General features: G+C 38.5%; 3 protein-coding genes across 5 annotated transcripts in view; 2 read left to right on the forward strand and 1 right to left on the reverse strand.

Annotated features, from left to right (window-relative positions):
- The first annotated feature begins 2,826 nt into the window (after positions 1-2,826).
- On the forward strand, positions 2,827-5,595 carry LOC118214725 (UDP-glucuronosyltransferase 2A1-like). Its single transcript, XM_035394899.1, has 2 exons — positions 2,827-3,378; positions 3,787-5,595. The coding sequence occupies exon 2, from the start codon at positions 3,832-3,834 to the stop codon at positions 5,407-5,409; it is 1,578 nt and encodes a 525-aa protein (XP_035250790.1). The 5' UTR covers positions 2,827-3,378; positions 3,787-3,831; the 3' UTR covers positions 5,410-5,595.
- A 346-nt stretch (positions 5,596-5,941) lies between these two features.
- Positions 5,942-10,537, forward strand: LOC118214724 (UDP-glucuronosyltransferase 2B31-like). Of its 2 annotated transcripts, none has more exons than XM_035394896.1 (2): positions 5,942-6,484; positions 8,450-10,537. In XM_035394896.1, the coding sequence occupies exons 1-2, from the start codon at positions 6,367-6,369 to the stop codon at positions 10,057-10,059; spliced, it is 1,728 nt and encodes a 575-aa protein (XP_035250787.1). In that variant the 5' UTR covers positions 5,942-6,366; the 3' UTR covers positions 10,060-10,537. The 2 variants fall into 2 exon arrangements, with proteins under 2 accessions (XP_035250787.1, XP_035250789.1); XM_035394898.1 differs by lacking the exon at positions 5,942-6,484 and adding an exon at positions 7,629-7,811.
- Positions 10,538-11,380: 843 nt separating this feature from the next.
- The window catches only part of LOC118215261 (calcium homeostasis modulator protein 6-like), a 39,539-nt gene continuing 38,512 nt past the window's right edge, over positions 11,381-12,407 (reverse strand). For both annotated transcript variants that reach the window (XM_035395862.1, XM_035395861.1), the window contains one exon: positions 11,381-12,171. In XM_035395862.1, coding sequence (XP_035251753.1) covers positions 12,055-12,171 — 117 coding nt within the window. In that variant the 3' untranslated portion in view covers positions 11,381-12,054. The remainder of the gene's footprint in view (positions 12,172-12,407) is intronic.

The following is a 12,407-nucleotide window of genomic DNA, read 5'->3' on the forward strand; positions in this document are numbered from 1 at the left end:
GGTTGTGGTTAGCTAACTAATAACTATTAATATGTTTGAAAACCTAGCTGCCGAGCTGTCTAACTGGCTAGCTACAACTAGCCAGCTAGCTAGACAGTAGAACAGTTGTACTGTAGCTGGCTAATTAGCTTTTCTGAACGCGGATGGCTTCAGGCACACTTGCACACAGCAGGAGATTAAATAAAAGCCTTTATTATGGAATAGGCTTGTGTCGGAAAGACAAATTCTGGTTCACACCTTCTTTATTTTTAATTTGTATTTTTAATTTTTTCAGCCTCCTGCTGTGTGCAAGTATGCCTGAAGCCAGCAGTGTTTAGCTTTTTTCCTCATTCAATAGTTGTCTTTTTTCTTCTATAGCACCTATAATAAATTATTTGGAGAATATTATTTGGAGATTATTTTGAGCACTTTTCAGTTTACTTTCACTTGAAGGTGTTTCTCAAGGCCTACCAGTTACACAATGGCTTGTGCAGGACCATCTGTGGGTTAAAAGCATTCTCTGTCCCACACAGAGAAAATTTGCTCCAATGACTTCTCATTCTGTTGTGTCCTAAAACAAACCTTTCACTCATGCCCGCCCAGATTATGCTAAAATGACCTGACATGAACTCCAGATCCCCTACCCTTTCCTCCACAGCAAACTTCCACCTCACCCCACCTCACATGACCAACACACTAACACACAGTACAATTTTGAAAACCCCATGACCAATGGCTGGGAAACTCAACTGCCATCAAGCAAATTTACCACTAATCAGTCCGATTATTCTGGATAATATTTTCCTGGGGGCCAAATGTGGAGAGTCATTTCTTTTAGCCATTTATCACCAGTCAAAATATCTCAGACACTGTAAGAATTGGTGCATTGATTTAGACGTGCTCCATGTATGCCACGGTCAACAGTCAACCAGGGCTGGCTTTTTCCAAGCCCAAAATAGGTTATTCTGGGCAATTGCACATCTGGTCTCTCGTGGAAAACAGTCAAAATAGTGGGGTTTTTATGCCTTTGTTACACATCTTGGGGCGACTTTTGTGAGTTTGCTGTTGCAAGTTTCCCTCTTTTTAAAGCCTGGTGACTGAGATTAACTGAGGATACTCTGCTGAGTTGGCAGCAGGGAAGGGTGTGCAGGAGCTACTGCTAGCCCCAGAGCACTGAAAATGCATCCCGTCAGTTGAGCACCTGTCGGTTATCATGGAAATGCATTATAAAAGTTTAATGTAATTTTTTATCAGCTGAAAGACACTGTTACAACTGGTCAGGACAGATATTTTATCATTTTTATGATTGTGTTATGTTGGCTTCAAGGCATAGTTAGAATGAAGTGTTACCAACTGTTCATACTTAAGGGATGGTGCATTATGGTATAAAGACACATGGAAGCACTTCAATCTGCTAATCTGTAAATTATCTACATCCATTCCAGAACAGTGCTGGAGATAAAGAAGAATATTGGAACTTGAACTCATGGGGAGAAAACCTCTTGAGTGATAAATATATGAGAGTGAAGGGTCAGGATGATCAGCTCATGGCAGCTGTTGCTATTACTTTGCTATTACAAAGGGATTTGTAACCAGGTGTAAGTGCAATTTCAATCAGTTTCAGTTTATTTGTTTCATGTATCACATGATCTATGTGTAAAAACGGCTGGAATTTCTACATGGTAAAAAGAAAATGTATTAAGATAATACCTTTTAGGAAACCCCTTTATTAGAACATCCTAGGAAGTACACAAACATACAGACTATAACCTAAACCTTTGATAACTAGAAGAAGGAATGTAAAAGGAGGTGTTGCCATTTGTTCTGTGTCTGACCAGTTGTCTCAGTAGATTGGCTGGAGTTACACAAGGAGAGGCCAGTGACTCTGAGCATATAAACCCTGTGGGTTGATTGGATTCCACGAAACAAGGACAGAACAAGGCATACTAAGAGAGTCTTTGTGGAACACGGAGGAACCTGAGTTTTGGAGGCAATTTGCCAAATGAAAACTTAAAATACATTTTTAAAAACATTCAAATGAATGTTTTTATAAATGTTCACACCTACAATTTGCAAATACCTTCTTATTTTGAAAGTCATGCTAATACATTCATTTTATTCATACTGTTAATAAATGTGAACATGCTCTAGCTTATTTTATCTGTCCACATCGGGCCTTGTGTAATAATGACAGTGCAAATTGTTTCTCCACTATGCTAAAGTTTACCTTCAGATAACTACCAGCAGTCTTGCACAAATACGTCCTTTGACATATTTCAGCGTTTATCCTCCCTTAGTTAATACGTAACTGTTGGTGTAGTAATTATAAATGTTAATACACATTTTAATAAATGCACAGGGAGCACATCACGCAAATGGCTAGAGACACTTTAGTAATGATAAATTGACATTATCTATCTACAAATTCCCTCAAACAGTTGTAATAGACTAGCTGTTGTTTCTTAATTCTGAAGTGTGAGAAAAAATCTTTTTTTACCTTTGAAAATCAAAAAGAAAACAAATAAAAAAATAATAATTTTGATGCTTTTAGAATAAGCTTCTTTTGTTCTTAATGTATAGTGTAATTATCAAAGATGATGATTTTTTTATATGTTTCTATTTCAGATCACAAAATGGTTGTGAAAGGTACTCTAGTTTATGTCCCGGTTCAGTTTGTGCAAAATACATGATTAAATAAAAAATATACATAATTTATATATATATATATATATATATATATATACATAGAGAGAGAGAGAGAGAGAGAGAGAGAGAGAGAGAGAGAGAGAGAGAGAGAAGTCCATCTAAATAATGTTTTATTTGGTTATTATACTACATTAAGCAAATGTTCAATGAAATGTATTGCATAATAGAAACCACGTGATGAGGGAACATTTTACTCATTTTTGTATGCCATTTTCAATAGGTACAACACTTTTTTTCAACCTGATACATTACACAAAATGCTCTATCTGATAAAAGAAATATCATATCACATGTGGCTCACTTACATGTGTACTTTCATCAATAACCAATTATACTTAACCCTTGCCCACCTGAAAATAAAGCAGTGCGATCTCATGGGGACTGAGTGTTTCACAAATGTGCTTTGTGTGCATAAAGGTCCATAGGTTCAGGTACACTGGGAATGCCAAAAATATGCTGCATTGTACAATGTTCCTGAACTCCATACAGACTTTAAATACAACTAAATGTAGGGTGAAGTTTATAAGAATTAGTGATAAGGATAAAAATTACATTAAAAAAACATTAACTAAAGACTTTCAGAAGAAAAAAAAAAACAACAGCTTTGCCCTTTGGACTCCATTACACAGATGAGTGATGCCTGTAAAACTTCTACTCTTCTTTGCAGTATTGGCTGGCTTATTCTTGTCTTGGGTAAGTAACGTGTAGCCTCTCTAAATTGTAGTAGTGCATTAATATGTTTGAATATTTCAGAATGTCACACATTCTTTCTGAGATAGATCGGATTTTACTGTCTTTAATCTGTTATTTGTTCAGCATGCAGCTAAATATTGCACTGTATATATGTCTGTCACTAATACTGATGTTCACAAATAGCCAGACTAAATGTTTATGAACAGCTTCATTTTGCATAGTATCTGCCTGAAGAACAGCCCACTGTCAATACAGCACAAACTTAAATGATAAAAAGATTTATATTGTAAATTAGTCTATATTTCTTTAACAGATTTTACTCAGTGTAAATTATTACTTTTTTTCTGTTTATAGGAACCGTATGAAATTTGATTTGATAACTAATTTTTGAAGCATTTCCCATTTCAGAGTGGTTCATATATTTCAGGATAAATAGGAAGATTCTGTGAGAAGATGCATCACTCATACTTCATCCTAATCACACTACTGATCTTCACTCTGCCTGGTGTACATGGGGGGAATATCCTGGTGGTCCCATTGGATGGCAGTCACTGGGTGAACATGAAAGTCCTGACTGAAGAACTGGCTTCTAGGGGCCACAATATCACTGTGATGCGTGCCTCAAACAGCTGGTACATAAAGGAAACATCCCCTCACTACACCTCAATCACCATTCCAAATGAGGGGGGCTTCGACGAAGAGGTCTTCGGTACATTTGTGTCAAGGCTGCTGCAGATTCGTAGAGAAGGAGCCTCCTTTTGGATTCGTATGAGTGTAGAAATGGAAATTATGAATCAGTTTTCAGAGATGAATAAAAACGTGTGTGAAATGATGGCCCACGTGTTTGAGGATGAGCAGTTAATGCAGTCTCTCATGGATGCTAAATATGATGTTGTTCTAACTGATCCTGGCTTTGGTGGTGGGGTGCTGCTAGCTCATCGTCTTAGTCTTCCCCTGGTTTTCAATGTAAGATGGACTATACAAGGGGAGGGTCATTTTGCAATTGCTCCCTCACCATTATCCTATGTTCCTTTCCCTGGAGCAGAGTTAACAGACAAGATGAGTTTTTTTCAACGTGTGCAGAACATACTGGCATATGCTTTTGGATGCTGGCAGGTTGAAGCCATTGTAAAAACTCATTATGTTGAATTTTCCAAACGATATTTTGGGCCTGAAGTTGACTACTTCTCACTCTTTCAGGCAGCAGATATATGGCTCATGAGAAATGATTTTGTCTTTGAATTCCCTCGCCCTACAATGCCCAATGTTGTGTACATGGGAGGGTTCCAGTGTAAGCCTGCTAAACCTCTTCCCCAGGACCTGGAGGAGTTTGTGCAGAGCTCTGGAGAACATGGAGTCATTATTATGTCATTGGGGACTTTAGTTGGTTACCTTCCCCATGATATAGCAGAAGAGATAGCTGCTGCTTTTGCCCAACTGCCTCAGAAAATCATCTGGAGGCACACAGGAGAAAGGCCAAAGACTCTGGGTAACAACACCCTGTTGGTCAAATGGATGCCACAGAATGATCTCCTGGGGCATCCAAAGATCAGAGCCTTTGTGGCGCATGGAGGAACCAATGGAGTTCAAGAGGCCATTTACCATGGTGTTCCACTAGTTGGCCTTCCCCTGATGTTTGATCAGCCTGATAACCTTTATAGAATGCAAGTTAGGGGAGCAGCTAAGATTGTGGATATTGCTAACATAGATAGAAGCATCTTCCTCCAGGCCTTACAGGAAGTGCTTCATGAACCATCCTACAGGATGAACATGCAGAGACTCTCCAGGCTGCATCTGGACCAGCCAATGAAACCACTGGACCTTGCTATGTTCTGGATTGAGTTTGTCATTAGACACAAAGGTGCTGCTCACCTGCGCACAGAGTCCTACAGGATGCCCTGGTATGCCTACCACTCAGTGGATGTTATGATTGTGTTATTGGCTGCTGTGTTCTTTATCCTATTGACTACTGTTGCTATCATCAGATTTTTGTGCTGCGGGGCATGCAGAAGAAAAATAAAATCTGATTGAATGTACGGTATTGTTATTTGCTTGAGAAATGTAACTTCAAAGCTTTACAAATAAAAGTAATTGGTGAAAATACCTCTTGAAATTAACAACTGCCTGGCCAAGCTGTATATTTTAAGTTGTATTTGTATTGATCAGAAAGATATTGCTGTAATTGAAAATTCTTAGTAAACTCTCTATTGAACTATATTCCGTGTTTGATTTATTAATAGAAACTACTCAGTTATTTTGTCAGTTTAATTAATGCAGTTGAAAATAGTCAAAACAAAAAATTGCATGTCCTGCTTTTCACACCTGCAGCATTACAGTGATGTTCTCCACTACTCCACTATGTCACTCTGGATATCAGCGTCTGCCAATAAGTTGTAATATAACTGTAATGTAATTACCAGATATCCAGAACATTAGATACTTAGCAAAAATCCTGCACTGATTTTGGTTAATACTAATTTAACTTTAGTGTTTAAAATTTGATTGGCCCCAGCAGTTTTTGTATGTGACAATGGATATTTTAGATACGTAAAGACGTTTCGCAAGACCTACCTACAATGGCTGGCGTAGGGGCATCAGTGGGTTTGTGGTTTAAAGCATGGAAATGTGCTTCAAGTGACTCCAAAGTGGCGTGAAGAAATTACATTACACTCATAATGCATTGTCATGGTAACCAAGAGGCACTCAAATGACAGGATGCATTTTCAGTGTTCTGAGGCTAGCATCAGCTCCAACTCCTGCTCATTAGGTCAGATAATATGCCATTTTTATGATTGAGTTAAGTAGGCTTTTAGGCATATAGTTAGTATAAAGTGTTACTTCATTCAGCCATTCATTCGGATAGTAGTGTTTTATGTTTCAAAGGCACATGGTAGCACTTTAATCTTCCAATCTGTGAATCATCTACAGCTATTCCAAAGCAGTGCAATCATTTGTCAAAGATAAAGTGGAATATTGGAACTTGAACTCATGAAAGAAAAAAAAGAAAAAAAAAAACTGCTCCTGAGTGATAAAGATATGAGAGTGAAGGTCAGGATTATCAGTTCATGCCGGCTTTTTGCTATTCCAAAGGGATTTCTAAGCACGTGTAAGTGTATTTTGAATAATTTTCTGTTTATTTGTTGAATATATGATCCCAGCTATTGCATATCCCAAATGTATATCTTGTTGACTGTGGCAAATAGTGTAGGTTTTCAACTTTTTATTAACAGACTAGTAATCCAGTTTTTATACTCATGATAGAATGGAGCTAAGTGTATGATTGTTTATGCTGCTATTAAGATGAGGGGATGTACAAATTAATGCAAAGCACAAATTGATGAGACTACTGCATAATCCTAATGAAGAAAATTACTAACCTAACATACTGTTAAATGCAAAAGTATTGGGACAGCCGTAGCAATTTGGTTTTCCTCTGTACTAATTAAATGTACATTTCAAATCAAACAATAACTGTGAGGTAAAATTGGAATGTCTATATTTAATGAATTTTGTCTAAAATACTGTATATTGAATTATACCACAAAAATGTCACTCAATGAGTCAAGTCCTCCTATTTCAAATCAGCATAAGCATTGGGACAATGTAAGTTATGAAATTTAAGGACTTGCAAGGTCAATATTTTGTTGCATACCCCTTACAATTGATGACAACTTTGAGTCTGTGACTCATGAACATCACTATGTTCATGATGTGATCCTTTGAGATGCCCTGCCACCCTTTTACCACTGCGTCTTTCAGTTGCTGTGTGTATGCTGGGGTTTCAGACTTCAGTTTCCTTTTGAGAAAGTGAAAAACATGTTCGATGGGGTTTAAATCTGGTGACTGACTGGGCTGCGTCAAACACTTACCTTTTGTTCCTGATAAGCTCCTTGGTTAAGCTTGCTGTATGTTTTGGGTTGTTGTCTTTCTGCATGATAAACTGACCAATGGGTTTGGTGGCATTTCCCTGAATATCAGCGGACAATATGGTTCAGTACACTTCAGCAGTCATTCTGTTGCTGCTATCACTGGTCACAGCAGCAATAAAGATAAGTGAACCGGTGCCAGATGCAGCCATACAGGCCCAGGTTCTCACACTGACTCCACCGTGCTTGACAGATGAAGCAGTGTACCAAGGATCCAGAGTAGTCCCTCTCTTTCCTCACACGCATCTTTTATTTTTTGCAGATTCCAATCTCGCCTTTCTGTTCTTGGTGCTGTTGAGAGGTTTACATCCGGGAGTGTGGCCTCTGTAATTTGCCTCTCTCAGTCTTCCTGCGATACTTTCACCATCAAAGCATGCAGATCAGTTACTCCAGATTCCAATTTTGGATTTTTTTTTCACAGCTCTTATAATCATCCTGTAATCTCTTCTGATAACCAGATTTTATCATGAGACCAGGCCTGATCGCTGGTGATTCCTAAGTCCTCCAGTAGTTTGTTTCTGGTTTATGACATTCCAAATTGTTGGCTTTTGAATACACAAACATTCTGCAATATCTTTAGTCGATTTTTTCTTTTCTTTTATCATCACAATAGCTTTCTTGGAAGTCATATTCACTTCTCTGGCCCTCATATGCAGGATACTTGTCTTGTATCTTTTAGCTTATAAAGTGGACTCCACAAATGCTTCCAAACAGTATAACCCATGTTCTGACACTCACATCATTCCACATATAATTATAGTAATATGGTAAACCTGTGATATTTGAAACCGCTGACAGTCATTTGCTGACTTGAAATAGGGAGATGTGACTCGTTGAATGACATTCCTGCAATAGAGTTCAATTAGTGTTTAAAACAAAGCACATGAAATAAATGCAGTCATTGTAAATTTTGCCTTTAGTCATTGATTTGAAATAAAAATTTGATTAGTACCGAACCACTGTCACATTACTATTGCATTTACCTGAATATTACACAGATCCTCATCAAGTTATCCTAATTCAATGTTATACTTGCACTCAAAGTGGCTGCAATCTGTTTATGGTCACACTGTAAATGACATATAATTAGACACACATTGATATGATTATTCAGTTGAACCTGTTGATTTCTACCTTTTTTTCAGTGACCACGACCATGGCCATTCTTTCATGGAGATCTTTGAGGATTCTGGGGATTGCTCTGGTAATGTCTACAGTCACGTCCTGTGTTAGCAGTGGAAAGGTTTTAATTTTTCCTATGGATGGAAGCCACTGGGTGAATATGAACATACTAGTTGAGGACATGCACTCCAGGGGACACGACATCACTGTAATACGATGGAACACCAGCTGGTACATTACGGAAAAGTCTCCCCATTACACATCAATCACCCTCAGTGACAGGACTGGCACAGACAAAGACTTCTTTGACAAGTTCCTGAGTGAGTTCTTGGAAGTGCAACGAGGGAATAGATCACTAATGACTTTTTTCAAAATGCAGAGTGACTTTTTCACCATGCTCTCTCAAGCACACCTAAGCATGTGCACAATGGTTAGTGATATTCTAGAAAATAAAGAGTTAGTGAAAAGGCTGCAGGACGCTCGATATGACCTGGTCCTCACTGACCCCGCTATAGCAGGTGGAGTTCTATTGGCACATTACCTTCAGCTGCCATTGGTTATGAATGTTCGCTGGATCACCAGCGGAGATGGCCATTTCGCCATTGCTCCCTCACCCTTATCCTACATCCCAGTTCCAGGATCTGGGTTAACTGATAAAATGAGCTTTTTTGAAAGAGTAAAAAATGTACTGTTATACAGCGTCATCCTATACCAGCAGTCTTTTGTGGTTGGGCCACATTACAAATTAATATGTGACAAATATTTTCATACACCATGTGATATACAAACTCTTATTCAGGGAACTGATATATGGCTCATGAGAAATGATTTTGTCTTTGACTTTCCACGCCCCACGATGCCCAATGTTGTGTACATGGGAGGGTTCCAGTGTAAGCCAGCCAAGCCTCTTCCCCAAGACCTGGAGGAGTTTGTGCAGAGCTCTGGAGAACATGGAGTCATAGTTATGTCGCTGGGGACTCTGGTTAATAGTCTCCCCAGTGAACTCGCTGAGGACATTGCCTCCGTGTTCGCCCAGTTGCCACAGAAGGTAATCTGGAGGTATGTTGGTCCACGACCTTCATCCCTAGGCAACAACACCCTGTTGGTCAAATGGATGCCACAGAATGATCTCCTGGGCCATCCAAAGACAAAAGCCTTTGTGGCGCATGGAGGAACCAATGGAGTTCAAGAGGCCATTTACCATGGCATGCCAGTAGTGGGAATCCCATTATTCTTTGACCAATACGACAACCTCCTTAGACTGAAAAGTAGAGGAGGAGCTGAGATCCTCGAAATACGAACTTTTAACAAAAACACCTTCCTCCAGGCCTTACAGGGAGTGCTCAATGAACCATCCTACAGGATGAACATGCAGAGACTCTCCAGGCTGCACCTGGACCAGCCAATGAAACCACTGGACCGTGCAGTGTTCTGGATTGAGTTTGTCATGAGACACAAAGGTGCTGCTCACCTGCGCACAGAGTCCTACAAGATGCCCTGGTATGCCTACCACTCCGTGGACGTGATAATGGTGCTCCTGGCTGCTGTGTTGGTCATACTTCTGAGCACTGTTGCTTTTGTCAGATTTCTGTGCTGTCAAGTTTGCTGTAAAAGAAAAATGAAACAAGCATAACTGCATGAGGCATGACCAGAATTTATATAGCAATGATGTAAACAACAAATTGAATAGGCTGAAATAAATTCATTTAAACCATCTGTCATACTTCCAGTCCAATCAACAAGAAAACAAGAAAACAGCCAATATCACCAGAATTAAACATAACTGTCAAATGCATAATGTATCTTCATTATCACAAAACCAAGAGTAAATTAAAAAGCCAAACCACATAGCCAGTGTAGAACATGGAATCATACAATTAGCTATTGACATACACTCCCATAATGTAAGTCACACATGAATGTTGTGCAGTGCCTTCTATTCTTCTTGACTCTGTCTCTCTCTCACTCTTTCATAAAAATATACAGGAAACGAAAAAACACATGCTGAAGTATGTGTATCTGAAATACTCAAATACTTTGGTTTTCTTTTAAACATCTCTCTGACCATACAGTGTAATACTACAAAAATAAATTATAAATGTTGCTGAAAATAGCTACTTATTTTTAAAGCTTTCAGTAATCAGAAATTATACTGGAGTCGGAAGGGTTCTTTATAGGAAGCTATAACTAACATAACACAGCTCTGGTAAAGATTAACCGAATAAAGAGTCTTTTTAAACATTAATTCCGATGTTGATGCCTTCCATCAGCAAAAGATTAAAGTAGGCATTGAGTGGGCTTCCTTTAGTATTCATTAAGTTATAGTTCCCGTGGAGAGAGAGACTCTGAGAGACGTAAACCCTTCCCAAGCATGACACAATCCATCCAATCCAAACTGCAATTACATCATTATCGGTGGCTCAGCAACCCACCCCCCCCCCCCAAAAAATGAATTAATAAAAATACAATTTTTAGTTGATTAGCAAATACATTGTAGCAGTGCTCCAACCATGGGCCTTAAGCAATGCTCATCGTGCATAATGCTGTAGGGTCACACTGTTTAGTTCAGTATGACTCTGCACTTCTACTTTTCCCAGACCAGCAGGAAAATGTCCCAGTACAAAAAGAGAAAGTTGGTCGCACAGACACCAGAAACAAGTTCAAGAAGCACACCACCTAATGCAAAATCTGCATATACTTATAGACCTCTCTCACAAAATTTAAGATTACTATTTATTCTTTATACTGGAGGTTCAAGCTGGTAATTCACCATATTATCAACACCATGCATCAACTATCCATTTAGGAAAAATATGACATTTCAGTGTAATCCCCAATGCTTATGACCACTTGATTTCATGCTGGAGACTTGAAGGAGATAGTACAGTAGCAGGTGTGTGAGTGCAGTGTGTGTGTCCAGACAAGAACATTAAAAACAATAAGAAGAGAGAAAACCTGCTGCAATAGCATTTTACTGAGAAAGACGAGGTATTATTAAAGAACACAAACATACTCAAGAACATTCTCCTCTGCCAGCACTCTTGGTTTGGTCAGTAGGTGGCAGCAAAAGCTAGCATAAGAGACCTGCTGTCAACATTGACTAGAGTTCAAACAAAATAAGGGGAATAATAACATTTACAATATGTTTACCTGTATATCCACTGTGTGCATTAGACTCACATTAAAATGTCAATAAAAAACAACCTCTGTTTGTTTTCTTAAATAGATGTATAATTAATACAGTTTTTTTTACATTCCGAAAACATACAAGGTCAGTTTCAGACACAGTTTAAGCCTAGTTCTAAACTAAATTCAATTTTGAATGGAGATTCTACATGCAAAACTAATTTTAGTCCAGGACTGAGCTTAATCTGTGTCTGTGAAACTGGCCCATACTGTACACTGGGCTTACCAGAGATGAAAACACCAATGATCAGAATAAGCCTTTCATGACATATCCCTGAATTGCAGTGACTGCAGCACCATTGCATACAATCTCATATAAAACAGCGAAGAATTCACAAGAGAAAACACTAAAAATATTTACAAAACAGTAAACAATGCACAAATTAAACAGGGTAGTTGGAGAGGCTTCCATTAAATGTCTTTTGAAGGGGTGGCAGCACATTCATGTCATCTCATAATTGTTGACTTCCTGTATTTCCTCTTCTTGCCTGCAGCTCTCTTGAATGACATACACTATGAGTCCCACACAGATGAAAATGAGAAGAACAATGCCAATAACCTAAATGCAAAAGACAGACAACAGTGACAGTTAGAAAAGTATAAGCAGCACTGTTAATACTATCACAACTATTTTATACAAGTATGAACAGAGTATTGTAAGGCTCAAATGGAAACACCAGAATACATGTCTCATGACTAAAGGTGAGTTTACAGCATTTTGTGAATTTATAGATGAATATACAATTAAAAACAACACACAAAAAACGAATGCAATCATCCCTATGCATTTTGAGA

Source organism: Anguilla anguilla, chromosome 16 (assembly GCF_013347855.1).
Source record: "Anguilla anguilla isolate fAngAng1 chromosome 16, fAngAng1.pri, whole genome shotgun sequence".
Lineage (NCBI taxonomy): Eukaryota > Metazoa > Chordata > Actinopteri > Anguilliformes > Anguillidae > Anguilla > Anguilla anguilla.

Bases quoted from the DNA above. Each gene is read 5' to 3' on its own strand.
- LOC118214725 (XM_035394899.1), top strand. From the start codon at position 3,832: ATGCATCACTCATACTTCATCCTAATCACACTACTGATCTTCACTCTG.
- LOC118214724 (XM_035394896.1), top strand. From the start codon at position 6,367: ATGAAAGAAAAAAAAGAAAAAAAAAAACTGCTCCTGAGTGATAAAGAT. The intron at 6,485-8,449 runs GTAAGTGTATTT...CCTTTTTTTCAG, and splicing joins AAAGGGATTTCTAAGCACGT to TGACCACGACCATGGCCATT.